This window comes from Symsagittifera roscoffensis, chromosome 2, assembly GCF_963678635.1.
Source record: "Symsagittifera roscoffensis chromosome 2, txSymRosc1.1, whole genome shotgun sequence".
Classification (NCBI taxonomy): domain Eukaryota; kingdom Metazoa; phylum Xenacoelomorpha; order Acoela; family Convolutidae; genus Symsagittifera; species Symsagittifera roscoffensis.
This window is the reverse complement of record NC_087063.1, coordinates 65,609,607-65,637,308: the sequence shown is the minus strand read 5'-3', so window position 1 is coordinate 65,637,308 and position 27,702 is coordinate 65,609,607. Positions and strand designations below refer to the sequence as shown.

Below are 27,702 nucleotides of genomic sequence, written 5' to 3'. Positions count from 1 at the left end.
GTTTAGGATGACGGATGCAAAAAGTTGTTAAATGGTTTCTATTTTCTTAAACTGTTAGTTCTTACGATTTTTTGGTTAGCTTAACCTGGGTCTGTTTGTTCAGGGTTGGAGAGAAAAGTATATCGATTCCGAAGAAGGATTTTTTACTTTCTCGTGGCTAGTATAAGTTAAGGTGTTAACTTACTTAATCTTACTTAGGAGTAGTGATTGTGTTCAAGGGTTGGAGAATAGTAAATCGATCCACAGGGTTCAGGTATAATTAGAACGCGAGTAGTTCGTTAGATACTATTTTAAACTTACTAAGTCTAAGATTTATCCTGGGTCTGGTAAGAGGGGGGGTCAAGTGAAGGATGAATAACCGAAGTTCTTCACTGTTTATCCTAATTTGAATGATTAGTTTTTGTTTAAAAATTTCTATTAGTCTTAGGTCTTTAGAAAGGGTTGGGTAGTGAATCGACGTTTGAGGTCGTTAGACACTAATTAAGTGGATGGGGGAGAACAAAGTTGTTCTGTTTGATCCAAGGATAAGCCTTGGTGATCAAATTTGAAATTTAATTAAGTAGAAAATGATTTAAGATCCAAGGATAAGCCTTGATGATCTGGTTTTAAAATTAAGTGAATTTAAGTTTAAAATGTTTTAAATGTGTGTAAAGGAAAGATTTAGTGTTTTGATGATATTAGTGGGTTTATGATTGCTGTTATGTTTTAGATGATGGAGCTGGAACAACAGGATGATTTATGATTACTAACCATTTATTGTCATGCTACTAATTTTTATTTTTTATTTTTCAATAAATATTTTTCAAACATGTTTTGTATATTACTGCAGAGTTTTAGGAAAACGATCTTAGATCTTTTTATCAATCGTTATTGTATATTAATAATTTTGTTTAGCGCCTGAAATGATTTTGAAGATTAACTTCAAGGTTTTATGTTTGCAAATGAAAATCTAAATTCATTGCCAGTAGTATTCTAAATATAAAAGTTTGTTCTGGTTTTTGCCTAACTATCATATAGCTATATGGCAAGTTTCTACTTTGTCGTATGTCGTCTCTGGTTCGAGGTCTTCTTCCAATTCCGGGTAGTTCTGTTATGGTTCGGAATATTGGCTCTGATCTATTGAGTCGTAGAGACATTTCGATTAAATTATTGTCGTATAACATTTTTTAAATGTTTTTGTCTAATTTCTAATCTATTTTGGTTAATTCTAAGCTATTAAGGTCTTGTTCGAGACTTATGGTCGCACCAGATGAGTTAGGACCGAGTTGGTTAACTCATAGAGTAATTTCGGATAGGGTACACCGTCTGCTCGTCACGCTATCTTATTTTCGGCCGGATAGATTCGTGCAACTTCTTAGTCTAATACCGATCCTAATCTTACTCTTATACTATCTAGTCTCAGGTTGTTTAACTAGTCTCTGCTAGGCTCAATAGATCTAGGGTATACTGGTTTATTGCGGCTGCTGAAGTGCTCGGGAGAGTCCAACTAATTTCTAAGTTAAATTCAAATCTCTCTGGTGCTGAAATTACAAGTAACTTCAGCACTTACAAATAAGTGGGTTGTTAGTTAGATGGATCATGATTGGTTAATATTAAATACTTTACATTGGTAAAATATCTAAATTATCCAATCATAAAATGTAGTTTAGATCAGGTTCCAGAAAGGCCAAAAACGACGCTTTTAGGCATCTTGTAGAAGATTTTGACCAAAAGATTGCGTTTTTTGGCTCCGACTCAAATTAGTATACATTAGCGCTGGAGACACCTTTTGAAAAAATTTAGGGCCGTTCAGCTAAAAATTATGTTGTAAAATAGTACCGAAAAGGGGACCCTTTGGGTTGTCAGGGGTCGAATTCCTGAGGATCCCCCAAAAAACCCGTGACCTTGAGCAGACGAGTTTTTCAAAAATGTACTGTATTACTTGAACAATTTACACGCCAACCACTTACCATCTTATGGTCTTATCGTAAGAAGAAGAGAGCAAGTAGTCGTCGGTGAGGATGAAGTTGTTCACGGCGGCCTTGTGTCCGGAATATTCTAGAATGAATTCTCCGTCATTCTCGATGTCCCATTTGCGCAGTGTTTTGTCATCAGATGCAGTCACCAGGAACTCGTCGAATATCCGAAGAGAAAGGATGTAACCTTAAGTCAAAATTAGCGATGCTACAAAAATATGCGCAAAAATTAGTATTTTTCCCCACATTTATCCCCTCACCACATGGTGTCTGTTAAAACTAATAACAACCGTTTTCTTCCAATAGGGTAACGAATCATCAAAAATATTCCCAAAAGTGTGTTATTACAAATTTGATTTTAGCCCGATTTCTTAAAAAGGAGTGGGCGTTGATTGAGTACCAATTCCCTGGGTGGATATTGATCTTTGATCCAAATAAATCTCAACTCCCAGCGAAGCAGGTTTGGAATTATTCGTTTTACGGCTGGCTGATTGTTGCTACGCCAGTTGATTCATTGGCTTCTTGGATTTACTTTACCCATCCCACAAAGAATCTTAATCCCTTGATGCCACATAGCACACCTTGTTGAGGACAGACGAGCTCAATGCCAGACTAGTGAAATACCAGACCAAACTCAAGGTCAGACTTGAGCAATAGAAACCTAATTAAAGGTCAACTGGTATAAAACTCAATGCACTCAGACAAGGTCAACTGGTCTGCTGGTATTTGATAAACTAATTAATTAACTGGTAATTAATTAACTGGTACTATTTGATGCTCAGTTTGTCGTGTCATTTTATAAACACAATCTCAATTCATTCTTCAACAATCAGTATCTCTTCTCTCTCCTCAGTTGAAACCTCAGATAACTCTCAAACCTCTATCCCCTAGTCCTACTTGCTCTAACTCTGAATCTTAACAGGTTATGGGCCCAGATTTCTAAACTTTTTGATTTAATAATTATTTGATTTCTGTCAGAGTTTTTTTTAGCTTTTATCTAGCCTTTAGCAAAGCAGAGATGGACTTGAAACTGGCTGGATTCAGTGGAAAGTCTGAAGATTTTCCAGCTTGGTCGACGAAGTTTGTGGCACTGATGCATACCAAAGGCCTGTTCAGGACTGTGATGGGCAATGACGATCTACCAGAAGCTGAACCTACGCTACCTGAGAATCCGAATGCTGACCAGATGACGGCGTACAACACCAAGATGCAGGAGCGAGCTGTGCTGATCCAGCAGAGGAAAGACAACCGAAACACAGTGTGGTCACATCTAGCTCTGGTCCTGAACAACACCACACTGATGTACATCAAGAACGACTGCGTGGCTGCGGATGGCTATGGCGATGGGACGAAGGCCTGGAGACTGCTGCAAGAGAAGTTTTGCAGTGTGGAGAGGCCTACAGTGGTCAGTCTAGTAGGCCAGCTTGCGAAGCTGCGCCTAGGATCAGAGGAGGATCTCGATGACTACTTCGTTCGAAGTCAAGAGCTGATGACGCGGCTGAGTGAAGCTGGGGAAGCAATTACGGACACACTCTTCAATGCGCTCGTGATCAACGGACTGCCTGACAGCTTTGAGCATTTCGTGGTGCAGGAGAGCTTCCAGCCGGCCAAGACTTTTACAGAGCTGAGAACGAGGTTGAGGAACTATGATGACTCGAGACGAGCTCGATGTGGAGAGAAGACTGGGAATGGACACATAGCTATGCAAGCTGTGAGGAAGAAGAAAGGAGCGTCGGGTGGTGGCTGTTTTGTGTGCGGTCAGAAGGGTCATTTGGCAAGAGATTGCAGATCCAGAAGTGACAGTGGTCAATCTGGTGCTCGAGGCAGTGGCTCGAATGAAGCAAGTGGTCCAACTTCAAGGAAGCAAGGGTGCTTCAAGTGTGGACAACAAGGACACTTTGCAAGGGACTGCAAGCAGGCAAAGACAGGGTTCTTCAGTTGTTGTGCAACAACCTCAATGAAGGGAGATGATCTCATTGTGGATACGGGATGCACCGATCATGTAGTGCGCGACAAGGCTGTCTTCTCAAGCTTTGAGAAATGGGATGAGGGGACAACAGTTGAGAATCCGAACGGTACAATATCAAAGATTGAGGGCATAGGCTCGGTGGAAGTGGACATACGAGACTGTCAAGATGTGACGAGGAGCTACACTTTCCACAATGTGCTGTTTGTGCCGAGCTACAACGTGAATCTGATGAGTGTGAGCTCAGCAATAGCTAGAGGGTCTAGTTTCAGCTTTACATCAGACTCTTCTCATCTTGTGGCACCGGATGATCGACGGCTACCAGTGAAGCAGCGCGGCAAGCTTTTCTTCCTGGAGTGCAAGTTCAAGAGGAACGCGATGACTCTAGCTACGAAAGCGAAGATGGAGACAAGTAGTGCAATGCTGTGGCACCGAAGGCTGGGGCATCTCAACAAGCATGATCTAATATCAGTTGTTGATGTCGGCGAGCTAGGGTTCTGCGAAGTGTGCACAGCTTCGAAGATGCACGAAGTAGCAATGCCAAAGAAGACAGAGAACAGGGCAACTGCAGTGGGGCAGCGGGTCTTCAGCGACATCCAGGGACCATTTGAAGTTGCGAGCATGCATGTAGCGCGCTATGCCGTGAGCTTCATTGATGACTTCAGCCGTCTGGCAGTGGTCAAGTACCTGGTTAAGAAGAGCGATACTCTTTCGAAGTTCAAAGACTTTGTAGCTGAGCACGGAACACCGAAGTGCTTGAGAACTGACAACGGAGGTGAGTATTCGTCGAATGCTTTTCGGATGTTCTGTAGAGAAATGCAGGTGAAACAGGAGTTTACAGTACCTAATACTCCGCAACAGAATAGCGTGGCAGAGAGGTACAACAGGGTGATAACTGAGATGACTCGATGTCTACTGGCCGATGCAAAGCTCTCAAAGATGTTCTGGGTACGAGCAATGTCAACGGCAGTCAGGGTTCGCAACTTGTGTCCTACATCCAGCAATGAGCATCGCATTTCATCAATGGAGATGCATTATGGGAAGCCATCGAAAGTCAACTACCTGCGAGTGTTCGGATGCCTGGCGTACTACCTGGACAGAGGAAACCGGCGGAAACTGGATCCGAAAGGCAAGAAGAGCAAGTTCATTGGTTATGACGAGGAGAGCAAAGCCTACTTGCTGATGGACCTGGAGACAAAGCGAGTGGTACGAGCAAGAAGCGTGACGTTCAATGAAGACATCATTCCAGACGACTTTCTGGTAGACAGTGAGCAGTCACAAACACTGGGTCTATCAATCGAGGGATGCATTGATGTAGAGGAAACTAGCACGAAGGCCATCACTGAGTCTACCAATAAAGCGAATGATAGTGGAGCAGCAGCTTCAGTGGGGGTTACGGAAGATGACCCAGTCGAGACTGAAGAATTGGAACCACCTTCCACAGAGCCTCCAGAGCAGAGGCCAACAGAGATTCCAGAGCAGCGGTCAACTAGAACGCGGAACCCTCCCATCCGATACGGACTGGCTTACACTCATGCTTCAGTGATAGCACAAGAGCCAAGAAGCTACTTGGAAGCAGTATCTGGACCAGAAAGGGAGCAGTGGCTAGCAGCTATGGCTTTGGAGGTGCAGTCACTGAAGGCAATGGGCACCTGGACACTTGTTGATAGACCAAATTCTCGCAAGGTCATTCCTGGACGCTGGGTGCTTGCTGTGAAGAGAGATGCAATGGGACAAGTGGAGCGGTTTAAAGCCAGATACGTGGTGAAGGGTTTTATGCAAGTGGAAGGACTGGACTTCAATGAGACCTTTGCGCCAACCTGTAAACCAGAAACAAAGAGAATACTACTGGCTTTGGGAGCGCAAGATGATCTTGTACTTCATCAGATGGACGTGAAGTCAGCCTTCCTCAACTCGCCGTTAACAGAAACTGTGTATATGGAACAGCCCGAGGGGTTCAGCAGCGGGGACAACCAAGTGTGTTTGCTACAACGCAGTATCTATGGGCTGAAGCAGGCAGGAAGGGACTGGTACCAGACGCTGAGCACGTTTCTTCTGGAGACTGGTTTCACTCGAAGCACCAATGACTTCTGTTTGTTCACGATGAGGGGAATGGATGATGCTATGATCTATGTTCTAGTATGGGTGGATGATATCATCATTGGCTGCAAACTGCAAGCAGAAGTTGACAGGGTGAGGGACCGATTCACTGACCGATTCAAGATGGATGATCGCGGTCCATTAGCCTGGTTTTTGAAAATGCAGGTCAAACGGGCACCTGGTTCTGTCACTGTGAATCAGTCTCGCTACATTGAAGACTGCTTGGAGCGCTTTGGGTTGGCTGACTGCAAACCAGTAGGGACACCAGCTGATATCAGCACTCAGTTGACGAAGAAGGACTGCCCTGGAGCGGGCTCAGAAGAAGCAGTGGCAATGCAGCGTGAGGACTACAGAGGCATAGTGGGCTCGTTATTGTACATAGCCAAGCAAACGAGGCCAGACATCCTAGCTACTGTGACTCAACTTTCACGGTTTCTGGAGAATCCTGGGAGAACACACTGGGTGGCTGCTAAGAGAGTACTGCGATACCTGAAAGGAACCAAAGATCTGGAGCTGTGCTACATCAAAGATCCTGATGGGTTCAACCTTTATGGTTCAGCAGATGCTGACTGGGCTGGTGACGTTGATGACAGAAGGTCAACAACAGGCTACAGTTTTCATGTGCAGCGGTCAGGAGCAGCAATCAGCTGGAGTACCAAGAAGCAACCTACTGCAGCAATATCTACCAGCGAAGCTGAGTATCAAGCAATGGCAGCGGCTGTTCAGGAAGGCCTCTACTTACGATCCCTACTCAATGAGATGGATATGACGTGTGATGGTCCAACTGTGATCAACGAGGACAACCAGAGCTGCATCAAGATGTGCAAAAATCCCGTAATGCAGAAGCGTACAAAGCACATTGATGTCAAGTATCACTTTGTCCGAGAGCGGGTCGAGGATGGAACATTTGCGCTCGAGTACTGTCCAACCGAAAACATGGAGGCTGACTTGTTGACGAAATCCCTGAGCAAGGCAAAGGTGGATCAACATCGTCGAACGCTGATGGGTTGCAGCCTGACATTGGACAAAGCCAATTCAGCCTGAGTGGGGGTGTTGAGGACAGACGAGCTCAATGCCAGACTAGTGAAATACCAGACCAAACTCAAGGTCAGACTTGAGCAATAGAAACCTAATTAAAGGTTAACTGGTATAAAACTCAATGCACTCAGACAAGGTCAACTGGTCTGCTGGTATTTGATAAACTAATTAATTAACTGGTAATTAATTAACTGGTACTATTTGATGCTCAGTTTGTCGTGTCATTTTATAAACACAATCTCAATTCATTCTTCAACAATCAGTATCTCTTCTCTCTCCTCAGTTGAAACCTCAGATAACTCTCAAACCTCTATCCCCTAGTCCTACTTGCTCTAACTCTGAATCTTAACACACCTTTGTGTCCCTTGCATATGCACTTAAGTGCCTCTGCGTCTGGCTTGGCCACGTGCCACACTTTGGCCAGGAAGTCCTCTCCCCCCGTGGCCACCAGGGTGCTGTCTCTGCTCACACCCAGACACGCTACTCCCCCTTCGTGTGCATCTGTGAAGCACTGGATCAGGTATGGACTCACATCCACCTAGAATAAAACACAAAAGTAAAAACTACTGAAATTGAGAGTAAGTTGAGAGACAAGTCCGTTCTACAAGCCCGTTCTTTTAACAAGCCATTTTTGGCGGCATTTTGTATATCAATCGAAAAGATTGTTGTTCTTAGTGCAAATTTAAAAAGATATTCCATCTGCCATCATTTTTCGTAAAGTTATGGGGGCTATCAACGTGTAAGCGGCGATTTAATGCGCCTTAGAAATAATTCCAAAATGATTGAAGCAGGTTATTTGTCATAATTGCTACGTGATGTGACTAGGAGCTAAATCAATCAATTTGTCTTTTATATATGCGTATGGGATATGATAAAAAGTCTGAAACATTTTTGAAAAATTCATAAATTTTTGAAGAATTCATCAGTTTTTTAGGCGATCACTGCTCCATAGACCTTAAAATGCAGTCTGAACATCCAGGGCTTTACCCTAACACCAGATATCTTGTTCGGAATTTATCAAATCCCAATTATCCCTGCCCGTATCTTAACCCGGATTTTAAAGGTCGGACCTTAACCCTCTCGATTTTTGGCTGTAGGGTTACTTGGGGAAAATTCTACATCGTGCTAGCCCAAAAAGTGTTCAGGAACTCATTTAAACTTTGGAAGATGCTAGCAGTACGATAAAGGCCCAGAAACAGAAAGATGAGAGTTAATTGAAAATCTTGAAGAGAAGATTACAAGTCTGTGTGGGGCAAAATGGCGGACATTTCCAATGATTTTTATAAACAATTTCTGCATGTTTTAAAATTTCTGTCAGTTTTCTTTCATCGGCAGAAAAAAAATGTCTTTTTATCTTTCCTCAAAAAAGGTTATAGCGTTTTCAAAAATAACAGTTTATTTGAAACACCCTGTATTTTTAGAATTATTTTGCCTCTTTTTCCGCTTCCGATTAAACCAAGTTAAGACCTTCCATCCCGGCGTTTATTTTGCTGAGCGCTGCGTCTAAAGTGCTACATTATAGCTGGATTGAAGTTTCTATATTAGATCCAAATTAACATTCTCCTCACCTAAGCAACTTGAGGGGAGGGGAGGGGTTGGTTCACTTGGTCTAGTAAAAGAAATGGGGCGAATGCGACAAAGTCAATCTTAGGGGGGTGATGGGGGTAGTATGATGCGCGAGCCTTATAAATAAGCATTTAGGAGGTGATGGGGGGGGGGGTAGGGGCGGGGTTTGGGTATAGGACGATTTGCATCCTCCACTGCCGCTCCCAGAAGTTTTTCTAGAGGGTCATTTGACGCCACTATACGCTGAACTTGATGAGGGTGCATGTACCAAAAAAACGCGTTTTTCGTTCAAAACTTTCCCTAAAGTGTCCTGAAAGTTAATTTTTAGTCTTTGTTCTGTAAAAAAAAAAATCGCGTGCCACGCAAATTTTTGACGAAATGAGGTTTTTATAGCGTTTTGAGAACGCAGATCTTGGTAAATTATCTATCTGTGGTCCGCCCAAAAAAAGACAACATTTTCAAACTTGAAAATCGAACAGCATTTGAAAATTCCCATTTGAAAAAATCTTAGATCCACTCCCGAGTAAATTGATTATTTGATTTTTACCTTTCTGCTGCTACCAGACCCCATTTGAGGATATGGTCAGCTTCTTCTTCTATAATGGTAGTATATCTTCTGGTTATGGTTTTGTATAGTTTGTAGAGGTCAGGTAAAAATTCTGTGGCCGTTTAAATTTAAGTTGTGACGTGTAAACCGAGGAACAACAAGAAATGAAATGCAAGCAAAAAAGAGTATTGGCTAAATTGGTAGTTTGCGCTCAAATGAATAAAAGTTGGTGCAATTAAAAATTTATCCGATATTTCCATTTCTTACCACGAGAAATAACCTGTAGATACTATAAGATGTAAGGGCAAGATGAGATTGAAAATGATGGCCAAGCAATAAAAAATTCATTTTTCCATCTATGATTAATTAATAGACCGATTTTTGGTTGCCAGTGAAAAATGCACGCTGAGATCATGAGAAATTAGGCGCAGGTGTTGTTTCAAGTGAAAACTAAAACTCATTGTGGTGCAAATAGGGATAGCGGAAAGGGACACGCCGGATTCACCTGAAGCAAGCCACATATACGCGCCTTTAAGGCTGAAAAAAAAACAATAATGTTTAATCTGAATTTGTGGCTGAAAAATCATTGTGCTTAGAACATATGTTATGGCTGAAATCCAGTTTGATTAGCATATATAGTAGAAAAAAGATTTAATAATTGATGTTTCTGCGATTCGCAAAGGATCTATGAAAGGCTATCAAGCCTGTCCAAGCATGGCCCGTTTGTGTTAAAAATTGTTTGAGTTAAATTATTTCAAAAAAACTTGTTACTTTTTGCCTGATAAACTCTGATTGGTTTAAAAATACTAGCCATAATTCACAAATAAATAAAACGAACAGCGGATGATATTGCGTTTCCAAAACTTTGCAGTCATTTGGCGACTTTTTGGTCGCGCAAAGTCGCGACAGTCGCGCAAGGACTGTCGCGGAAAGTTGCCACTTGATTCGCTCAAAATCGCAACTTGAATCGCGCAAAATCGCGTCTTGAGTCGCGCCAATAAAGCAATGTGGTCACGCGACAGAGATTGCAGGACCAAAATTTCGCACAGATGTTTTTGAATCGCACAGGTTTTTCAAAATGTCTCACACATGTTTTGAGTCGTGCAAATTGCGACTTGAGTCGCGGCGGTCGATCAAGCTGCGGAAAGTTGGAGAAGGTGACGCATTTAAAATTACTGAGTCAGAGCGTTTTTAAATGTGCCTTTAAAAACTAAATTCGGTCAATCAAAAATTGGTGTATTTTTCTGCGAAGCTTTTTCTTAGATACCATGCTCTGGAGAGCGGGCGTAGATAAAGCGGATGTGAAGAAATTCTGCTGTTTTCTAACGAAAAAATTTGGATAAAAATTTCTATAAAAATCGAACTTCGAGTGGAAAAACGTGAAATGTCCGTATTTCAGTTGCCTAAAAATGTGAAGCGTTAAAAGATAAGATTTCAGAGACTTTGGGCACAACTCACAGTCCTTTGAGGGTGGAACTTCATACGAAACTTAGATGTGGTTATCGCCAACCGAAACTCTTAAGCTATAAACTTTTCATCATGCGAGTTGTGTTTTCTAACAACTGAGTTTTGATTGAACGGATGCAAGTGATGCAAACAAATAATACCTTGTGAAATGAATATGCAACTTTGGCTGATCAAAGTTATCTTGTGTGATAACAAAAGCGTTACTGTCCGTATCTAGTAAATGTTCTAATTCAGATCTGAAATTTGATTTTTCAGATCCAAATTTTAAATCTAAAATGGGTAGTGAAATTTTAAAATAACGCTTGGGTACTTTAGGAATGGGTTATTTTAGATCTAATTTCAAATCTAAAATTTTGTTTTTCCTATTTATTTCAGATCTGAAAAAAAATCTATTTCAGATCTAACTTCAAATCTAAAATTTAGCTTTTCTTGGTTATTTCAGATCTGAAAAGTCAATGATTTTGACACATTTTTTTGCTATTTTTGATACTTTAGTATTTGATAGCTTCTGCTGTACTCAGCAACATCTCAAATGGGAGACTGCTGAAAAATGTTTCCTCAAATGTGAGAGAAACATTGGAAACTCATAAGTAGCGAGTGAAAATCAAAAATTTGATAAGTATTCAAACAGTTTTTCAACACATTTGAACGAGAAATTTAGTTTAAAAAAGACTGCTCGTGAAAAAGTTTTTTTCGTTTTTTTACCGCTAATTAAACTAAACATAATTGCGTATTGCAGAAACAACAAAAACTCAGTTGTTTGCTCGAAATGCATAAATTATAATTCAGCAAAGAGTTTCTCAGATCTAATTTCAGATCTGAAATTTTGTTTTAAAGGTTATTTCAGATCTGAAGATTTCTAGTTCACATCCAAATTTCATATCTGAAAATTTCAAGTTCTTATCAAGATCTGAAATAAGGAATTTCAGATCTGAGAATCAACTTATGTGAGAAATAAAGAATTCCAGATATTGCACAGAAAATCTCTTGGGTACGGGTGGCGTAAAATTGAGATCTAAGTGGACAACCAAAATGTATTTTGGCTGACAAAAACGGTCTTTGCGGGTATGAATTATGCTTTTTTTTTTCTTATTTTGACATAAGCAAGCGAAAAAAAAACAATGAGCAATAAAAGACAAGTCTGCCCTAGTATTTAAGACGCCGCACTTTTCATTTGCAATTATTATTATTTTTATACTCATATGGCTTCAAAGTTGCTCAGTTACCTACATCATCCTTTACATATGAGAATATTAAAATTTTTTTTTCTATTTTAACGAAATTTTTTTAAATCATAAGTAAAAACAGTAATGAGGCATCTAAGCCGATAAAATGGAACAGACAAAAGCTTGACAGTCAAAACTTTTTAATTGGCACAAAAATAGCTTTTGACCGCATTCAACGCCCAGTCGTTAATCATGAATTTTTGATAATGCTTCGGTAATCTGATATGAGTTTTTCTCATATTATAAAATCAAATGATAAAAGCAACACAAAAATAGGGTAAAAAATAGTTTCAAATTAGAAAAATTAGACCAAAACTCTAACACACAACAAAAAACGGTAACTTATTTTTTTTTCAATACCAGCGAGCAAGAAGATAGTTGGAAAATAACTTTTGGTGATTTATGGCTTTGACATGAATAACATAACAGTTAAAAAGTTTTAGAAAAATTTTCAATTTAAAATGTCGAAAGATCTCATTTCTCAATTTAAATTTGGGTAAAAAAATAAAAGGCGGTTTGCTTTGACGAGGCTTTTTTATACGTGTTGGGTTTTCTGGTTCAAAATCAGATCTGACGATTTATACACATTACAAATTGTGCCTGATTACGTGTCCTCATTGCAAAACATACTCTACTAGGAACTTTCTCCAACACTGTTTGAAAAAAGTGAAAAAGGCTCGAATTTTGCTTTTATTGTTAATAAAGAACAACGTTGTTAACAAATTAAAAATTTTCTAAAAGATTACAAAAATTAAAGAAATAAAATAAAATTTCACGTAATTGTTCGTACGTTTCAGCTCCGTCTGCAAAATGAAATATAAAAAGTCCTAATGAAATCATTTTTTCGGGGAAAAGTTACGTAGTTGACGGAGAGCTTAGCCTTTTTTTGAAAATTTCAGTTTTTTAGAACAAACCAGGTTCAATCTATTCGTTTACACTTCAAAATCATGAAAAATTATTTGATTAACTACCGAATCATATGCGAAGAGAAAAACGAATTAAATGGTTTTGCAGATACTTTCAGTCGAAAAGTTCCATTTGATTACTCTTGTGAATAAAAAATAAGAACATTTGGATTTTAAAGTTTTAATTGTAGAGAAGGTTTTTGAAACCTTTTTTGTTCGCAAAAAAATAGAAAAAAATTTTCTTAGATTTCCATTATTTGCACTATTACATTAAAAAATTCAGTTAAATCAAAAATTAGGAAAATTTTTCACTTTTTAAACAAGAACATTTTTCGTAATTTTTACACTTATGCTGTTTGGCAGAGGAATTTGCCTTCTTTTAAACAAAGTAAAAAAGCTGAAAGTACTAACAAAAAACTATATATTGAGCCCAATGAAACTATAAGACTTTTCCCGAAAAGAAAATCAAAAAAATCATTGCGCCCTCTACAGGAACCCGAACATTGTTCCATTGTTCATCGTCTCTTAAAAATGCAGATATTTCTGAAAACATTTCGAGTTTCCAAGTAGGAAATACATGGCTTTAAAATCACTCAAATTTCAATTCGAAAAAATGATTGACACTTTTCTGATAGTATTAATTTCATTTGAGATAACTGGATCAGTAAAGTTTTTATTTCGCTGGGAAATCTAATAATTTAGTTCAAGCTAGAAAGTAAATTTTTTTCTCACCATTTTCACGTTCGTATTTGGTGAGCGCAATTTACCTAACTTGTAGCATATGACTTTGAATTGAACCGAAAAAGCATATAAAGCTAAAAGCAGTCACAATTGTATTACACAGATGCGAAGCTTCGCTTCGCAAACACTAGCCAGAACACGACAAAACGCAGCTTCATAAAAAGCAATAAAAAAATCCTCGCATCAGCAAAATTTGGCAGCGATTGAGTTTCGAGCCTGCGACCTTGATATTGATAGTCACACACACTACCCACTCAGTCCCGGAAGCTTAATGGTAAATAGAAGATTAAAAACTAGCCACAAATAAAGCCGAGAACAGATGCTATGCAATTTCTAATACTACAGTAAACTTTTCGCTATAATTTCCAATACTTCAGTTCTTTGCGAGATAGATTAGAAAAAAGGTTCGTAATAGGACATTAAGCCGACGCTAATGTAAATATGCATGAATGCATATCTGTAGTTATATAAGAATAAATAAAACTTTTTTCCAGGAAAATTCACAATTAGCATGATCTAAATAACAGGTTTCTTAAAGTTTAAACCATTTTAAGACATCAATGCAAGTAATGCAACCTAAAAATCTGATCCTACAACTTTCTGGTTCAACTACCTCCACGACTGGATCCGAAAAAAAATTTAAATATTACGCTGTGACAGCTTAAATTTCAAACCGAGTTCTGAAGCTGCAATCTACTTTGTTTTCTCCTTTATTTTGTTATTCAAGAGAGAGCGTAATGTGCCCCCCCCCCCATTTCGTACTGGAAATTAAACTGAACATAAATAGACAAGGAATCGAGGTGTGAACCGAAGCCCTCTTTAAGAGTCGCTATACGCCCTCGCTTTACTTTAAGAGTCAATGTCCTCGCTTTACGAGTCAACGCACAACGCCCTCGCTTAAGAGTCAACGCCCTTGATAAAAAAGTCTTGGCAATAGAATAGATTGACTAGACGAAACTAGATAAAATTGAATAAAAGAAAACTACAAGTACAAAAAGCAGCTCCAGAAAGTGCAATATGAAAAACAGAAAAAAGCCTCGAATTAGCGAAAATTCGACAAAGTCTAGGATTTGATAACCTGAGGAAGATCTTTTAAAGTCGGAAAAATTCATCAGTTTGAATAAATTAGATCTTCATTTTGTTATTTTATTTCGCCGGGAATGTTGAAAATTAAAGTGCAATTTGGCAATTTGAAATCTATTAAAACTTTTGCGCGCCATTTACTGTTTTGTTTTCGATAGTTTTTCGTTCTTTCAAGTGATAACTAATTTGAAACTTGACTTTAAAATTACTGAATTGGTTTTGTGAAAATCTCAACTTTCGATATTCACAAAAAATTTGATGCCCTCAAAGCTCTGTTTGAATTTATTGAACAGTTGATGGTTGGCACGTAGTTTAGGGCTAGGGTTAGGGTTAAATGAAAGTGACCCAATTTGAGAAAACTGGATCAAACTCCAATTCAGCAAAAGTGGAAACAAATACATATAGACGTATTTTGCATGTATTAGTATGGAATATAAATAACAGGCATCCACACTAACTTTGCATGTAACAAATCGCAAAGCATAAAACCACATTATGCATAAATTATGCATTTTAAAAATTGTGAGATATATTGAATTAGAAAAGTTCTGAAATCGAATTTTGATTATTGTTGTTGTTTGAAACAAATTTTTCGGTTCATTTGATCAATTAAAAATGCATCAAGTGTGTTAACTTATTACTAATCGAATGTCAAAGCACATGCTGTCAAAAGGCTGTACAGTTGCCCCGAAAGTGACAAAAATATTTGCGACTTAGGTTAGAGAAAAAATGGTTATTTATAATACACTAAGGTCACCCTTGTGTAAAAATCCTTTGACAATCCGCTTTTAATTTGAAAAAATGACAACTATTCAATTTAATAATATATAATCTAAACTTAACGAGCTTTGAATTTCATGAACGATTTTTTAAAATTAATTCAACTCAACTTGAGGAAACTTAATCAATAGCTACAGTTTTAATTCCGCTGGGTAATCTGAAAATTAAAATCAACTTCGAAATTAGAAGTGGATCAAGTTTTCGTGAGCGTGACCTTTACACTTCAGCAGTTGAGTTTACCTTCCTTAGAACAAAGGAAATGAATTCAATTCAGAAAATGTCAAATCAAACCGCGTAAAACAAATTTAAGCGTCATTAAACTACAAGACCTTCCTGAAAAAAATCACCTCGACCTATCAAAGTCTTCGCTACATCATTGCCTATATCAGAAACACCTTTTATAAACTAGTCTGCTGTTTAGCTTTCAATTACATGAAATGCGGATTTTGCTGATAATGTGCCAGGGCATGATTTCAAAGACACAGTTTTTGCGATTGTTAAATTCAATCCATTCGATGAAGCTTTTTCAAAAGAAAATAAGTTAGCAACATTGCCAAATCACAAAATAGTCCAGCTATTCAAAAAAATCAAAAATGACCAGTTTGGGTCGATAGACTACATTTCAAAATATGATACTGCAAATTGGGCCAAGGTTGGGTCAGTTCAGTATGACATGTATTCTAGATGAATCGGGACAGTTAGTACAAAGAGACGATGGCAGAAATAATATTTGAGTTTTAAGTTTTGTCCACTGGGTTTTTCTTTGCAGTTGGATATTTCGGCAAGACCATTTTCTACATGGGCACGTTATTGAACAAGTAGGAAACTGACTCTCCATTATGGGTTCGTCTGATTGCCTCTGCCAAAATAGTTGAGATGTCGATAACCTACAAACATAAATTCACGTTACAAGTTAAAGATAGAAGTTGACAGAAAAAAGTTTTGGTAATTTTTAGATAAACTTGCATCAGTATTAGTTTCTGTAAAGACATATACCATTCTGTCCCTGAATTAAAATTCTATTAGATCAACCAAACCTCATTGTGAATTAAGCCTTTTTGCGTATTTCATTACGAGAGCACAATATCCGACTGAATAAAATCTGAAGGCGTAATCTGAGACAATCTCCTAAGCTGCAATAAGTCAGTAATTATACCACGTCCACAGTTAACCAATATTAAAAGTATTTATTGGCGATAGAATCACCCTACGGAATCGTTCAGCCTCTTTCACGAACTGGCAGCTATCCGTTTAGTTTTACCTGGGACACGCAAAAAAGATACTTCCTGTGATTTCCGGTTTTTATAAAAACTAAAAAGCTATGGATTATTGCCAAGTCTGAATAAATGATACTGGTGGTACTTAAAACGCACGTATGAATGACTTAAACATAGCCAACTGACAGTTGGAAAAGAGTAATGAACGCAAGGAAACTGAAAAAAACTGACTTCTGAAATTCGAAGAAAAAATAGATGGCTTTAAAGCCCGTTGAATTTGTAGAACAATTTATGATGAACATTTTTTTGTTAAAATTAGCCAAAATTAAAAAAACTGGATCAGAAGGTAAAACTTTTATTTAGCTGGGAAAACTGATATATAATTTCCATTTTCGAAATTAGAAGTCGATCACGTTTTTCGTAATCTTTACACTTTTGCTATTCGATAGTAGAGTTTACCTCTGTTTAAAGAAATGAACTGAATATAAAATAAATTAAAAGTCAAGCTGCTAAAAATCAAAACAGCGTGAACAAATTCCTGAAAAAAAATCACCAAGACCTATTATAAGATTACTCACTACGTTCATTACTCTTACAAATAATCCAGGAACATTAATTGTGACTACTACTCTGAAAGAGAAAAAAACGCAGCAACCGACCTTAATTTTACTACAAGTACTCCTATGCTCGTCTTGGGGGATGGTGTTGGTGACTACTACCGCCTCCATGCACGACTGTCCTATCTTCTCAAGTGCATTGCCAGAGAAGATGCCGTGCGTCAACATGGCGTAGATCTTGGTGGCACCTGCCTCTTTTAACCTAAACAATCAAAGCATGTGAGATTCAATCCAAATCAAACTGATCAATCTATCTGAGCAAAAACACAGATTTTTCGAAACAAAAGAAACTATTTTTTGAAATTTTTGGTTATACGTTTTTGCTCTATTTTTGACGTAATTTTACTGTCGATTTTTCATGGGCGTGCAGTTTGCAATTTAGCTAGCATCAGCGATTATTAAAAGTCAAATCAACGTTAAACAATTAAAAGCAAAAAGCTTTCACAGGAGTTTTCAAGCTGACGGCTTCATTTAACTCTCGTTGGCTCATCAAACAACAAAAAATACAGACATTCTAAAATTTAATGCGAGCAATCGCGGCTCTTGTTTAATGCTCAAGTTTTGCATTCACTGGTTTATATTTAGAAAAAAAAGCTTTTCAATTTGGATGTTCAAAATTTCGAATCGTTTTTTGGTGCACATTAAATGAGCGCGCATTCATGTGCACACCTTTCAGTGCACATTGACCGAGCGCGCATTCATGTGCACACCTTTCAGTCTAACGTCAAAACATGTACGCTCTCAAAAAATAATCGAATTGCAATTATTATCTAACTAGTTAGCACTAAAAAGCCCCTTTTTGGCCAAAATTTTCGCGGCGCGCAGGCAAAATTTTGAAAAAAAACCAGGCCTAAAAAGGCGTTTTTAGGAACTTTTTGGAAAATGTTGACCAAAAAATCGCGTTTTTCGACGCGCGCTCCCCCCTCAAAATTAAAATATATTGGCGCCTTTAGAAAATTTTTAGGGTCCGTCACCAAAAATGGTACAATGGTCTCAAAATAGTACAATGTGGGGACCCTTTAGGTCGGCAAGTAATCGAATCCCTGAGGGGAGGGCGTCCGCCCCCCCCCCAAATCCGCCCCTGACCATATGCTCATATTCAAAATGTATAACAAAAAATCTGTATTTACCAGCGACTTTTAAATGCAATAAGCTATTTGCTTTTGGCTTTGAACACTTTTATGTAATTTGGAACCCCTGGATTTCCTGTTGGAACTTGTAAAAAACTTATTTTTCAGAAGATGAGCTAACATAGAAACTAGTCAAAATGCTAAGTTGAAACATTTGGGGCAATACGATGCAGCTTTCAGCGCATTTTCTTAAATTTTTGGGTTCAAATTCAAAACTCACTCATGAAGTGTAATTTGGATTCATTTCTACTAGGATATTTTTTCCCACAATTTAACACTGACTTTGTGGCAGCTTGACACATGGTTCCACAGGTATCTGCCATGTCATCAACAAGAATCGCAGTCCTCCCAGAAACATCTCCAACCAGTACCATAGAGGCCACCTCATTTGCTCGCTTCCGCTCCTTGTGAATGAGGGCAAAGTTGATATTCAGCTTGTCCGCGATTGCAGTCACCCGCTTGGCTCCTCCGGCATCAGGGGAAACAACCACCGCTTCTTCGTGATTATCAACGTGGTCTTGGATCCATCGAATCACCGCTGGCTCCGCGTACAGGTTGTCCACAGGGATGTCGAAGAACCCCTAAATATACATACACACAATGATTTCAAATATAACATCAAATTTTTAAAAATAGCCTACAAACCGTTGAACAAGAGTCAATGAATGCAAACAAACAGTAAATAACTATTTAGAAACAAATAATACAATACTTTTTGAACACATATTGAATACTTTTGAATACATATACGTTAAGCTCTTTCTTTGAGAAAACTAGATTAATGGGTAAATTTGCTATTCCGCTGGGATATCTGAAAACTTTCGAAACAAGAAGTCGATCACAATTTTCGTGACTTCACACTTTTGCTGTTCGATAAAGGAGCCTTCTTTTCAACAAGAGAAACGAACTGAACTTAACAAGAACTGAACGAACTGAAATGCAGTAATTGGGCAGAAGAAAGAAGAACCACTTTGGGCTCAGTCCCCAGTATCACAGTACTCCAAACAAATCCCGAACAAACTTTAGAGTTTATTGTTCGAACAGGACGTCTTCGTCCCTCAAATCAGTTATGAACGAGCTCCAAAAACAAACAAACTTAACAAGAAACCAAAAGTCGAACCGCGAAAAAGTAATTTTGAGCTTGAACAAATTTTCCTGAAAACAAAACGAAAAAAGAAACCATCGCGACCTATATAAGAGTCTGAACTACGTTCATTGACTCTTAAAAAACTTCAAATTTTGAATTTTAAAGTGAAAAATTTCCGGCCCTAAAGCTCTCTGAATTTCTAGATCTATTTATGATTGAGACTTGGTCGATAAAATAAGCCCAATTTAAGAAAACTGGATCAATTGGTAAATGTTTTATTCCGATGGGAAATCTGAAAACTTAACTCCACTTTCGGTACTAGAAGTCGGTCACGTTTTTCATGACCTGTACACTTTTGCTGTTCAATAGTGGAGTTTGCCTTTCAACAAAGGAACGGAAGTAAATTTTAAAAGAAATCACAAGTCAAACCCCGAAAAATCAATTTATAGCTGGAAATTCAATAGAAATTTAGCACACCATGATGATGTTTGTTCGGCATGAAAAAGAATTGAACTTCAAAACTATTTATACCAAGCTTTATTATTTCAAGGTTGAATTTGGAGGCACCGCCAACGCCCTCACCTTGAAACTCGCCCAAAGCCGGCTTTAAATGGAGTCTAGTTTGATCTATGATAAAAACGCCTGAAGCCTTACAGAATCAACGACCTGAAAGTGTACCAATTGAAATTGAATTTCGGTCTATAGTTCCACACTTCAAAAGCAGTTCAATGATGACATTTATGATACCGCAGAGAATATAATCCAAAGCTGAACTGAATCAAATAACTCTTGTTTTCTATATCTAAGCCAACTATTACTCACAGGAAATAATAATAGCCCAACAAACCCCACTCCAAAGTTGAGATTTTATCAGAAATAAATCAAAGGATAAAACCACTAGGGGTCTGTTGGCCTTGAAAGGATGGAACCAAACAATAATGGTTTTGTAGGGTGGATTGCAAATTCAAAACGTCGAAACCAATGGCAAGAGAGCGGAGCACACCTAAAAAAAGTAGAACGTCGTGTTTCTGCAAACTGTTTTTTTTGTACGAAGCTTTCTTTCACTTTTTTGCCTGTTGTACCAAAAACAGCCGCTTTTTGGTTAAAAAAAAATATTTTGCTCGATACCAATTTGTTGAAACCGAAACACAACTGAAGAAACCGAAGCAACACCAAAACCGGGTTTATTAGTAAAGAGTTATAAGACTTGCTGTTTTTTTTTCAGTCGAACTGGAACAAGCAGTGAATTTTACGATGACTGCTACAGCTGTGATATTAAATAACCCAGGTGACGTGTGATGCTTATACAATACAAGCCACAAAGAACTAAAACTCATTGATATCTATAGTTCCAGTCTTCGAAAGTACTATTTATTCCAATTAGCTTGCGTCAATACAATGCAACCTTGAAACAAAGAATCGCTTTTTTAAATAAGAGTGGGAGGCTCAAGAGATCGAGATCTTTATGATAAAAAACTGCCAAAAGACTGTAGGAACAGTCATAACGCAAGCAAAAATACTGGCTAAAAAAATCAATTTTCGAATTTTCATAATAAGGTCTTAGAGCGCTTTGAATTTCAATCAAATTTATGATTGACAACTTTTTTGATAAAAACAACCCAATTTGAGAAAACTAGATCAAATAGTGAAATTTTTATTCTGTTCATTGCGGTTCGACGAATTTTAATTTTTCTAAATTCTACGAATTGGCGCTTTAGCAAAAAATCCATTAGCCTTAAATGAGACAGTTAATGAATGCAAATTTATCCAATTACCAAACTGCATAGAGCAACATCGTACGTAAATTTTGATCCGAAATCAGCGGTTCCTAAATAATAAATTTTTACATCCGAAATTACGGCTTCGTACTACAGTGCTAATTTAAACACAGAAGCGAAGCTGCGCTTCGCAAACACTAGCGAGAACACGACAACAAGCATCTTTTACCCGTGCAATAAAAAAAAATAAGCCTCGAATCAGTAAAAATTCCGCTATGTACCGGATTCGAACCTGAGACCTACGGCGACCTAGTGAACATAAGTTTCACGAACTAACCACTCAACCCAATTTGAGAAAAACGCATTGTGAACTTCTAATCGTTTTGTCCAGATTATTTAATTCAGCACTGCATAACATAACACAAAGCCAATGCTCATGTTTTACTGATTTAAAGACGGCGGTAATACGATGAAAACCAATAATCAGCTTTTTTGATTTTTCATCTCGTGGTGTCTAACCTGTATTTGAGATGCATGTAGGTCCAGAGTAATAATGTGATCTGCTCCAGCCACAGAGAGCATATTGGCCACCAGTTTGGCAGATATGGGTGCCCTGCTTTTATCCTTCTTGTCCTGTCTGGCATACGGGAAGAGTGGGATCACGGCCGTCACTCTCTGTGCACTGGCTATCTTGCAGGCGTTAATCATGATCAGAAGCTCCATCAGGTTGTCGTTGATCTCCCCACATCCCGACTGGATGATGTACACATCCTCTCCCCTCACACTTTCTCCTATCTCCACACTAACAACAAACACACTCATTAAAAAAGACTATCCGCTAAAAAATTACCAACTTTCTCCAAATATTCGAACCTTTTCGCATTTTTCCAAGTTCCACAGGTTCTAACCTCGAATTTTAAAACCCTGCATTTAGTCCGCAAAACTTATATGTAAAAACTACAAATACGGCTATCGAAAAATTTGGCAGCAAACAACCCATTTCTGAGAACCAAGATGTATTCCCAAGTACCTAGCATCAATTCACAGCACATAACAAGGAACGTAAGCGTGATCCTCAGAAAAACTTCAGTGCTGGAAAGTGGTTACATTATCTTTTAATATTTTGAGTAGCGTTGCGGAATTGAAAATTCAGTGTAAATACTGATTTTGAACAGTTGATAGTTTATAATTTCTGGGAGGGCGTTACCAATATCGAAGAAAATGCTATCTACTTTTTAATCTAGTGTTCGTTGAAAATTGGAAGGTTTCTAGAAGGATTTTCTAGCCTCCCACGGTTTTTCCATACCGAAAATTGATTGAATCTTATTATATCGGAAATGTAATTGGATAACTATCAGTTCATTGGGGAAAACTAATTTCTACGATTTTATCCAAAAACAATCTCGAAAACGCCTCCCAACTTCATTGTACAATAATATAAGCTTTAACTACGCTCAACAGTCGTTTCAGTTCAAATCACATGTATGATAGCACCTCTCTTGTTGCTTCTGGGAAAAGTACGTTTGTTTGCTTATTCTTCTGGTGTAGAACTTGAACCAAATTTTCCCTTTTAAGTTAAACAATCATACAGCTCAAGTTTAGTCAGTTATTTAGTTTGCGGAAAAATTAACATACAAAAGAATCCAATTCCAACCCAAGTTCGAATCAAAAACTGGCACCATGAATAATGGTGTTTATACTAATCCAGAAGTTTTATTGACCGGGCATGTGTTTATAACCAGGGCTAAATATAGACAAGCACACATTGGGAGCGACTCTTATCAATTTATAGCGCTTTTATTTTAAGCATTGAGTTATTTATAACCTGAAATCGTAATAAGTGTAATAGTACACTTCAATAACCGCGTTTCCGCATTAGATATGGAGGAAAACGTGGTTATACTTGAAGGGAAGGAAATGGAGTCTCTTATTGCAGATGGAGCGAATGAAAGAAAATTATAATAGCTAATCAGAGCCGGGTATACGAACAACTGAGAGGTTTGGATACTTTTAAGGATACTGATTGGTTATAAACTTTCTACCATTCGAACTGTTGATCGTGATAATAGAGTCAGCAAACGAAGACTGGGCCGTCATTTGGACACCAGATTGTTAGACATATAACATACGGGGACTGGTATATTTTAATCAGGACATGACAAAACAACATATTTAGACCACTGCGCACAGATACTGAAACTTATTGAATTTCCTTTAATTAACACGTGTATAGGTAGGTACCAAGGATGGGTTCAAAAAGTCACTGCTCAAGACAACAAACAAACATTTTTTTCACGTACAATTTTTTCTATTCTCAGGGCACTTTAGAGGCAAAACATATTCTATTCAATTGCCGATATAGAAACGTTATTCTTCCAGTATTTTCTATTCGCTCAAATTCGCTCAGAGCTTTTTATAGCTCAACCCAAAGTTGTAAATTTTCTCGTCAAATCAAACCTAATTAACAAGGAGCAAGAAAAAATTTCTGAGGCCATAAAAAGTTCTTTGATTTCTTTTGGTGGCGTAAAAAGTAAATGATAACAATATAGACAACAGACAGTAGGAAATGTCAATGAAGGAAACAGGAAAAATACTGACTTATTTTGTTAAAAACACTAACTTTCGAGTTCGAGGCACTATTTTGATAAAATTAACCCCCCAATTTGAGAAGACTGGATCAAAAGGTAAACTTTTTATTCCATTGAAAAAACTGAAAACTAAAATCCGCTTTCGAACCTGGAAGTCGATCACGTTATCTTTTCTTTGTTAAAAGCAATGCAAACTCCCCTATCGAACATCAAAAAATTGAGTTTGCATTGCTTTTAACAAAGAAAATGAACTGAACTTGAAATAAGTCAAACTGCGAAAAATCAAATTGGAGCGTGAACAAATTTAAATAATTCAACTGAAAAAAAATTAATTCGTTCACGTTCTAGCAATTTGATTTTTCGAGCGCTCCCAGAACAACACTTTAAAGACCTTAGTTTGGCAAAAATTACAAACAAATTTACAAATTTTAGGGTCTGTCGGCCAAAAAGAGATGGCATAAAATAAAAACAAAGTCAAATCCCGGAGGATCCCTGATCACGATCTATAAAAGAGTACGAACTACGTTCATCGACTCTTTAAAAAAAATAAGTACAGAGACCTTCAATTTTTGTCCTATTTTTGCACTATTCCACTACATATTTTCCGAAGATCACGCAACTTTTGTGAAAATTGAAAATTTTTTCGACTTTATTTGTTATCCGCGCATTAACGAATTTCGCAAAATTTTTCATCACAAACTCCAATTTATGGTTCTTGACGAAATTTTTTCACTGTTTTCAGTGCATATTAAAGCAAAATATATGAGCAAAAAAAGTTTAAAAAAAAAAACGATATTTACTTTTTTTCCGCTCCCTGCTAATTAACTCATCGGGGAGCAGTGAATTGGTTTACACAGCTGTACTTGAGCCCATAGCACTAAATACTCCCACACATCTTTTTGCTCTTGTTTTTTAAAATATATTAAAACCAAAAAAAAAACAAAAAAAAAATTAAAATTATAACCAAAAAAAAAGAAAATCCCTGATAAGTAGCAATTAACCGCACATCTTTCCAATGATAAAACTTTGCACCTATTTTGCCGCCTATTAAAATGACAGTTTTCGGTTTCTCGCCAAAAATTGGAAACTTTCTCAGCTTCATCAATTAGATCATTTTTAAATAAGCTAATTGCATTAGCGCTTAACTCACTTCAGTTCTCCGTTGGCGAATTTGGCCGACTTAGCATAACCGAGAGAGGTGGAAAGAAGGTTGGCAACTTTCTCGGCCAGAACCTGGGACACGTTACCAGAGAATATTTTGATTGTCATTTTGATGATGCGGTTGGATGATTGAATTTACACCATGGGTATAAGCAGTAATAGTAAGGCAACGGGCCAAGCAATAACTTGTGTAAAGAGTAAAGATATGTATAAAATAAAAAGCGAGGGTCAAAGCAGTAAGTCTCCTTTCAAAAGTTTAAACGGATTCATATCATCAGATGATATCTGAGGCTGATGAAATTTGGCAAAATTAAATTTCAATGTTTCAAGCATAAGTCTTGAGTTTTTTCTTAATTTCCAGATTTTGTACTTACTTTTTACAGAGCATCTCTTGCTCAAAGACAAATGTTTCCCTGATTTTTACGGAGTAAAAAAGGATAAATAAAAAGCCTCAGCTTTCATTAACCGGAACGCGAGAAAAATTACTCAGGAGCTAAGAACGAATATTCCAATACTTTTGGGCTTTTCTGCTGCAAGCAACAACAATTGACCTTTTCGAGAAGCGAATATTCAAATTTTGCCAAATTTGATACCCATTTTGAATAAACAAATTACCGGTGATGCTAAACCAGCTTCATTGAAACGATCCATTGCAAAAAAAATGTGGATGAGATAGAGATGAAAACACGATGTTATTTGTAGGTTCTCAAGACTAACTGTCTAAAGGCCACAGAATGGGCGTGAATATGATTTGCTAGAAAGCGAATACTATTGAACACACAAAGACAGTAAATGGTAAATAGGAAAAGGAGCTGGTCTCAAGTAGTTTGCATCAATTCCGTAATCCAATTCTAAGGCGGTTCAGATTTACAATTGAGAGAAATAGCAAAAAAACAAGACTGGAGCAAAATTAAGTGCAGTAATGTATCTTGTTACCAGTGTACAATCGGGATGGAGTACTGGCAATATAGTCTGAGCGACGTAAAAACAGATTTACTAAACGAGCAACAAAACGCAGCAATACGGTTTGCAGCAACTGATCGCAGCATAATTCATACTAATTTACTTTCAATTGTCGAACGCGACCAGAGTAAAAGGTGTTCGGTCGGATACACTGACCAAACAATGGCTTCGCACGAGAAGTAAGAAAGCTTTTTTGTATGGTTCGAAAAAGCACTGAAGCTTCATTGGCACATTACACCACTCTCCACAAAAGAAAAGAGACAGAAACATGCAGTAGTAGTAATGGTAATGGTAGATAGATCGGCTTCGTGCAGATTCTTCACACACAATAAGTAACTGCGAATACTAAACAAATCAATATTCTTTAATCAATTTTCACAAATCACCGCACTAATGTACCACGAGCTTTCAAGTAGGTAAATAACCAGAAGCACTATCTATCTACCAACAGTAACCCTCAATATCAAAATGAAACTACCCAAATAATTAAACCTGAATAAATAAATATTTATATTGGTTCAAAAACTTATTCAGAGAAAAAACAGTAGGTAGAGATGGTAATGTTCAACTCAAAATGACTGTTTATGAACCTATATTGCCTTAAGGAACACGTTCAAGTTATACGCATTCGCTATTCAATTTAAGAAGAGTAGAAAATTTGTAAGGGAAGCACAAACGAAACTTCCTCAAAATAGTCAGTCCGCAATAATAAATTTGGTACAGTTCTGTTTTGTCTATCTCTCCTCTGATTCGATAACTTATTCAGATATTTAAAGCTGAACAAGTTGATTTAAGCATATAAATTTAGCACGATGTTGAAATAATGGTTCGTTCAGAACCTCGCTATTTTGAGCTGCTGATGCTTATAAATACCATTATAGTCAAATTTCGTTGATAAAAATGCATTCTTATATATCTAAGGCACGGGGTATAACTTCAATTGGACAACAATATAAATTTTTCTACCATACTATCTAAATTAAATTTCTTAAGCAAAAATGTAAATTAATGGAAATGCTCTCAAGTCGTCGCGTTCAACACGCGGCCTCCCCACCTTCTTTTGAGAAACGGAGTTTTGTCTTTGAGGAAATATATTTACTTCGCGCCGTTAAAATTTATTATTTTCTACACAATCATTTAATTGTTTTCGTTCCAGACCAATGCAATTAGTAATAGTCCGACCGAATAATTGCTACACAGAGGCGAAGCGGAGCTTTTGAGTTAGGACCGAAGTGTAACTCATAGAGTAATTTCGGATAGGGTACACCGTCTGCTCGTCACGCTATCTTATTTTCGGCCGGATAGATTCGTGCAACTTCTTAGTCTAATACCGATCCTAATCTTACTCTTATACTATCTAGTCTCAGGTTGTTTAACTAGTCTCTGCTAGGCTCAATAGATCTAGGGTATACTGGTTTATTGCGGCTGCTGAAGTGCTCGGGAGAGTCCAACTAATTTCTAAGTTAAATTCAAATCTCTCTGGTGCTGAAATTACAAGTAACTTCAGCACTTACAAATAAGTGGGTTGTTAGTTAGATGGATCATGATTGGTTAATATTAAATACTTTACATTGGTAAAACATTTAATTTATCCAATCATAAAATATAGTTTAGATCAGGTTCCACCCATCCGGGTTTTACAGTGTTTTTTAGAACAGTTCTTCTGTAATTCAAGGATGGATGATGGACGTTGGTATTTGGCGAACATCATATTTCTTTTGTTTCCTTTTTGTTAAGGAAGTTCCAGGGAGCTGGAGTTAGGGACATAAGACGTTGTGTTCTTCTTGTGACAACGACTGAGTCTTTGCAACAGCATCAATTCTGGTTTCAGAATGGTTGGCTATGTC

The 27,702-nt window shown here is 37.6% G+C and overlaps 2 protein-coding genes across 4 annotated transcripts in view; both read right to left on the bottom strand.

The window, feature by feature from the left end:
• LOC134840170 (WD repeat-containing protein 86-like) overlaps positions 1-9,485 on the bottom strand; it is a 46,096-nt gene extending 36,611 nt beyond the window's left edge. Inside the window, exons 1-3 of the mRNA XM_063855880.1 lie at positions 9,173-9,485; positions 7,414-7,597; positions 1,950-2,142 (exon numbers count right to left, since the gene is read on the bottom strand). Of these exons, the coding sequence (XP_063711950.1) occupies positions 1,950-2,142; positions 7,414-7,597; positions 9,173-9,196 (401 nt within the window). The 5' untranslated portion in view covers positions 9,197-9,485. The remainder of the gene's footprint in view (positions 1-1,949; positions 2,143-7,413; positions 7,598-9,172) is intronic.
• Positions 9,486-15,517: 6,032 nt separating this feature from the next.
• The window catches only part of LOC134840172 (ribose-phosphate pyrophosphokinase 1-like), a 355,756-nt gene continuing 343,571 nt past the window's right edge, over positions 15,518-27,702 (bottom strand). Inside the window, exons 1-6 of one of the 3 annotated variants that reach the window (XM_063855884.1) lie at positions 25,486-26,571; positions 24,882-25,183; positions 21,663-21,945; positions 18,621-18,919; positions 17,251-17,410; positions 15,518-16,261 (exon numbers count right to left, since the gene is read on the bottom strand). In XM_063855884.1, coding sequence (XP_063711954.1) covers positions 16,169-16,261; positions 17,251-17,410; positions 18,621-18,919; positions 21,663-21,945; positions 24,882-25,000 — 954 coding nt within the window. In that variant the 5' untranslated portion in view covers positions 25,001-25,183; positions 25,486-26,571 and the 3' untranslated portion in view covers positions 15,518-16,168. Of the gene's footprint in view, positions 16,262-17,250; positions 17,411-18,620; positions 18,920-21,662; positions 21,946-24,881; positions 25,184-25,485; positions 26,572-27,702 lie in introns of those variants that run through there. The other 2 variants (XM_063855885.1, XM_063855883.1) reach the window with 2 other exon arrangements.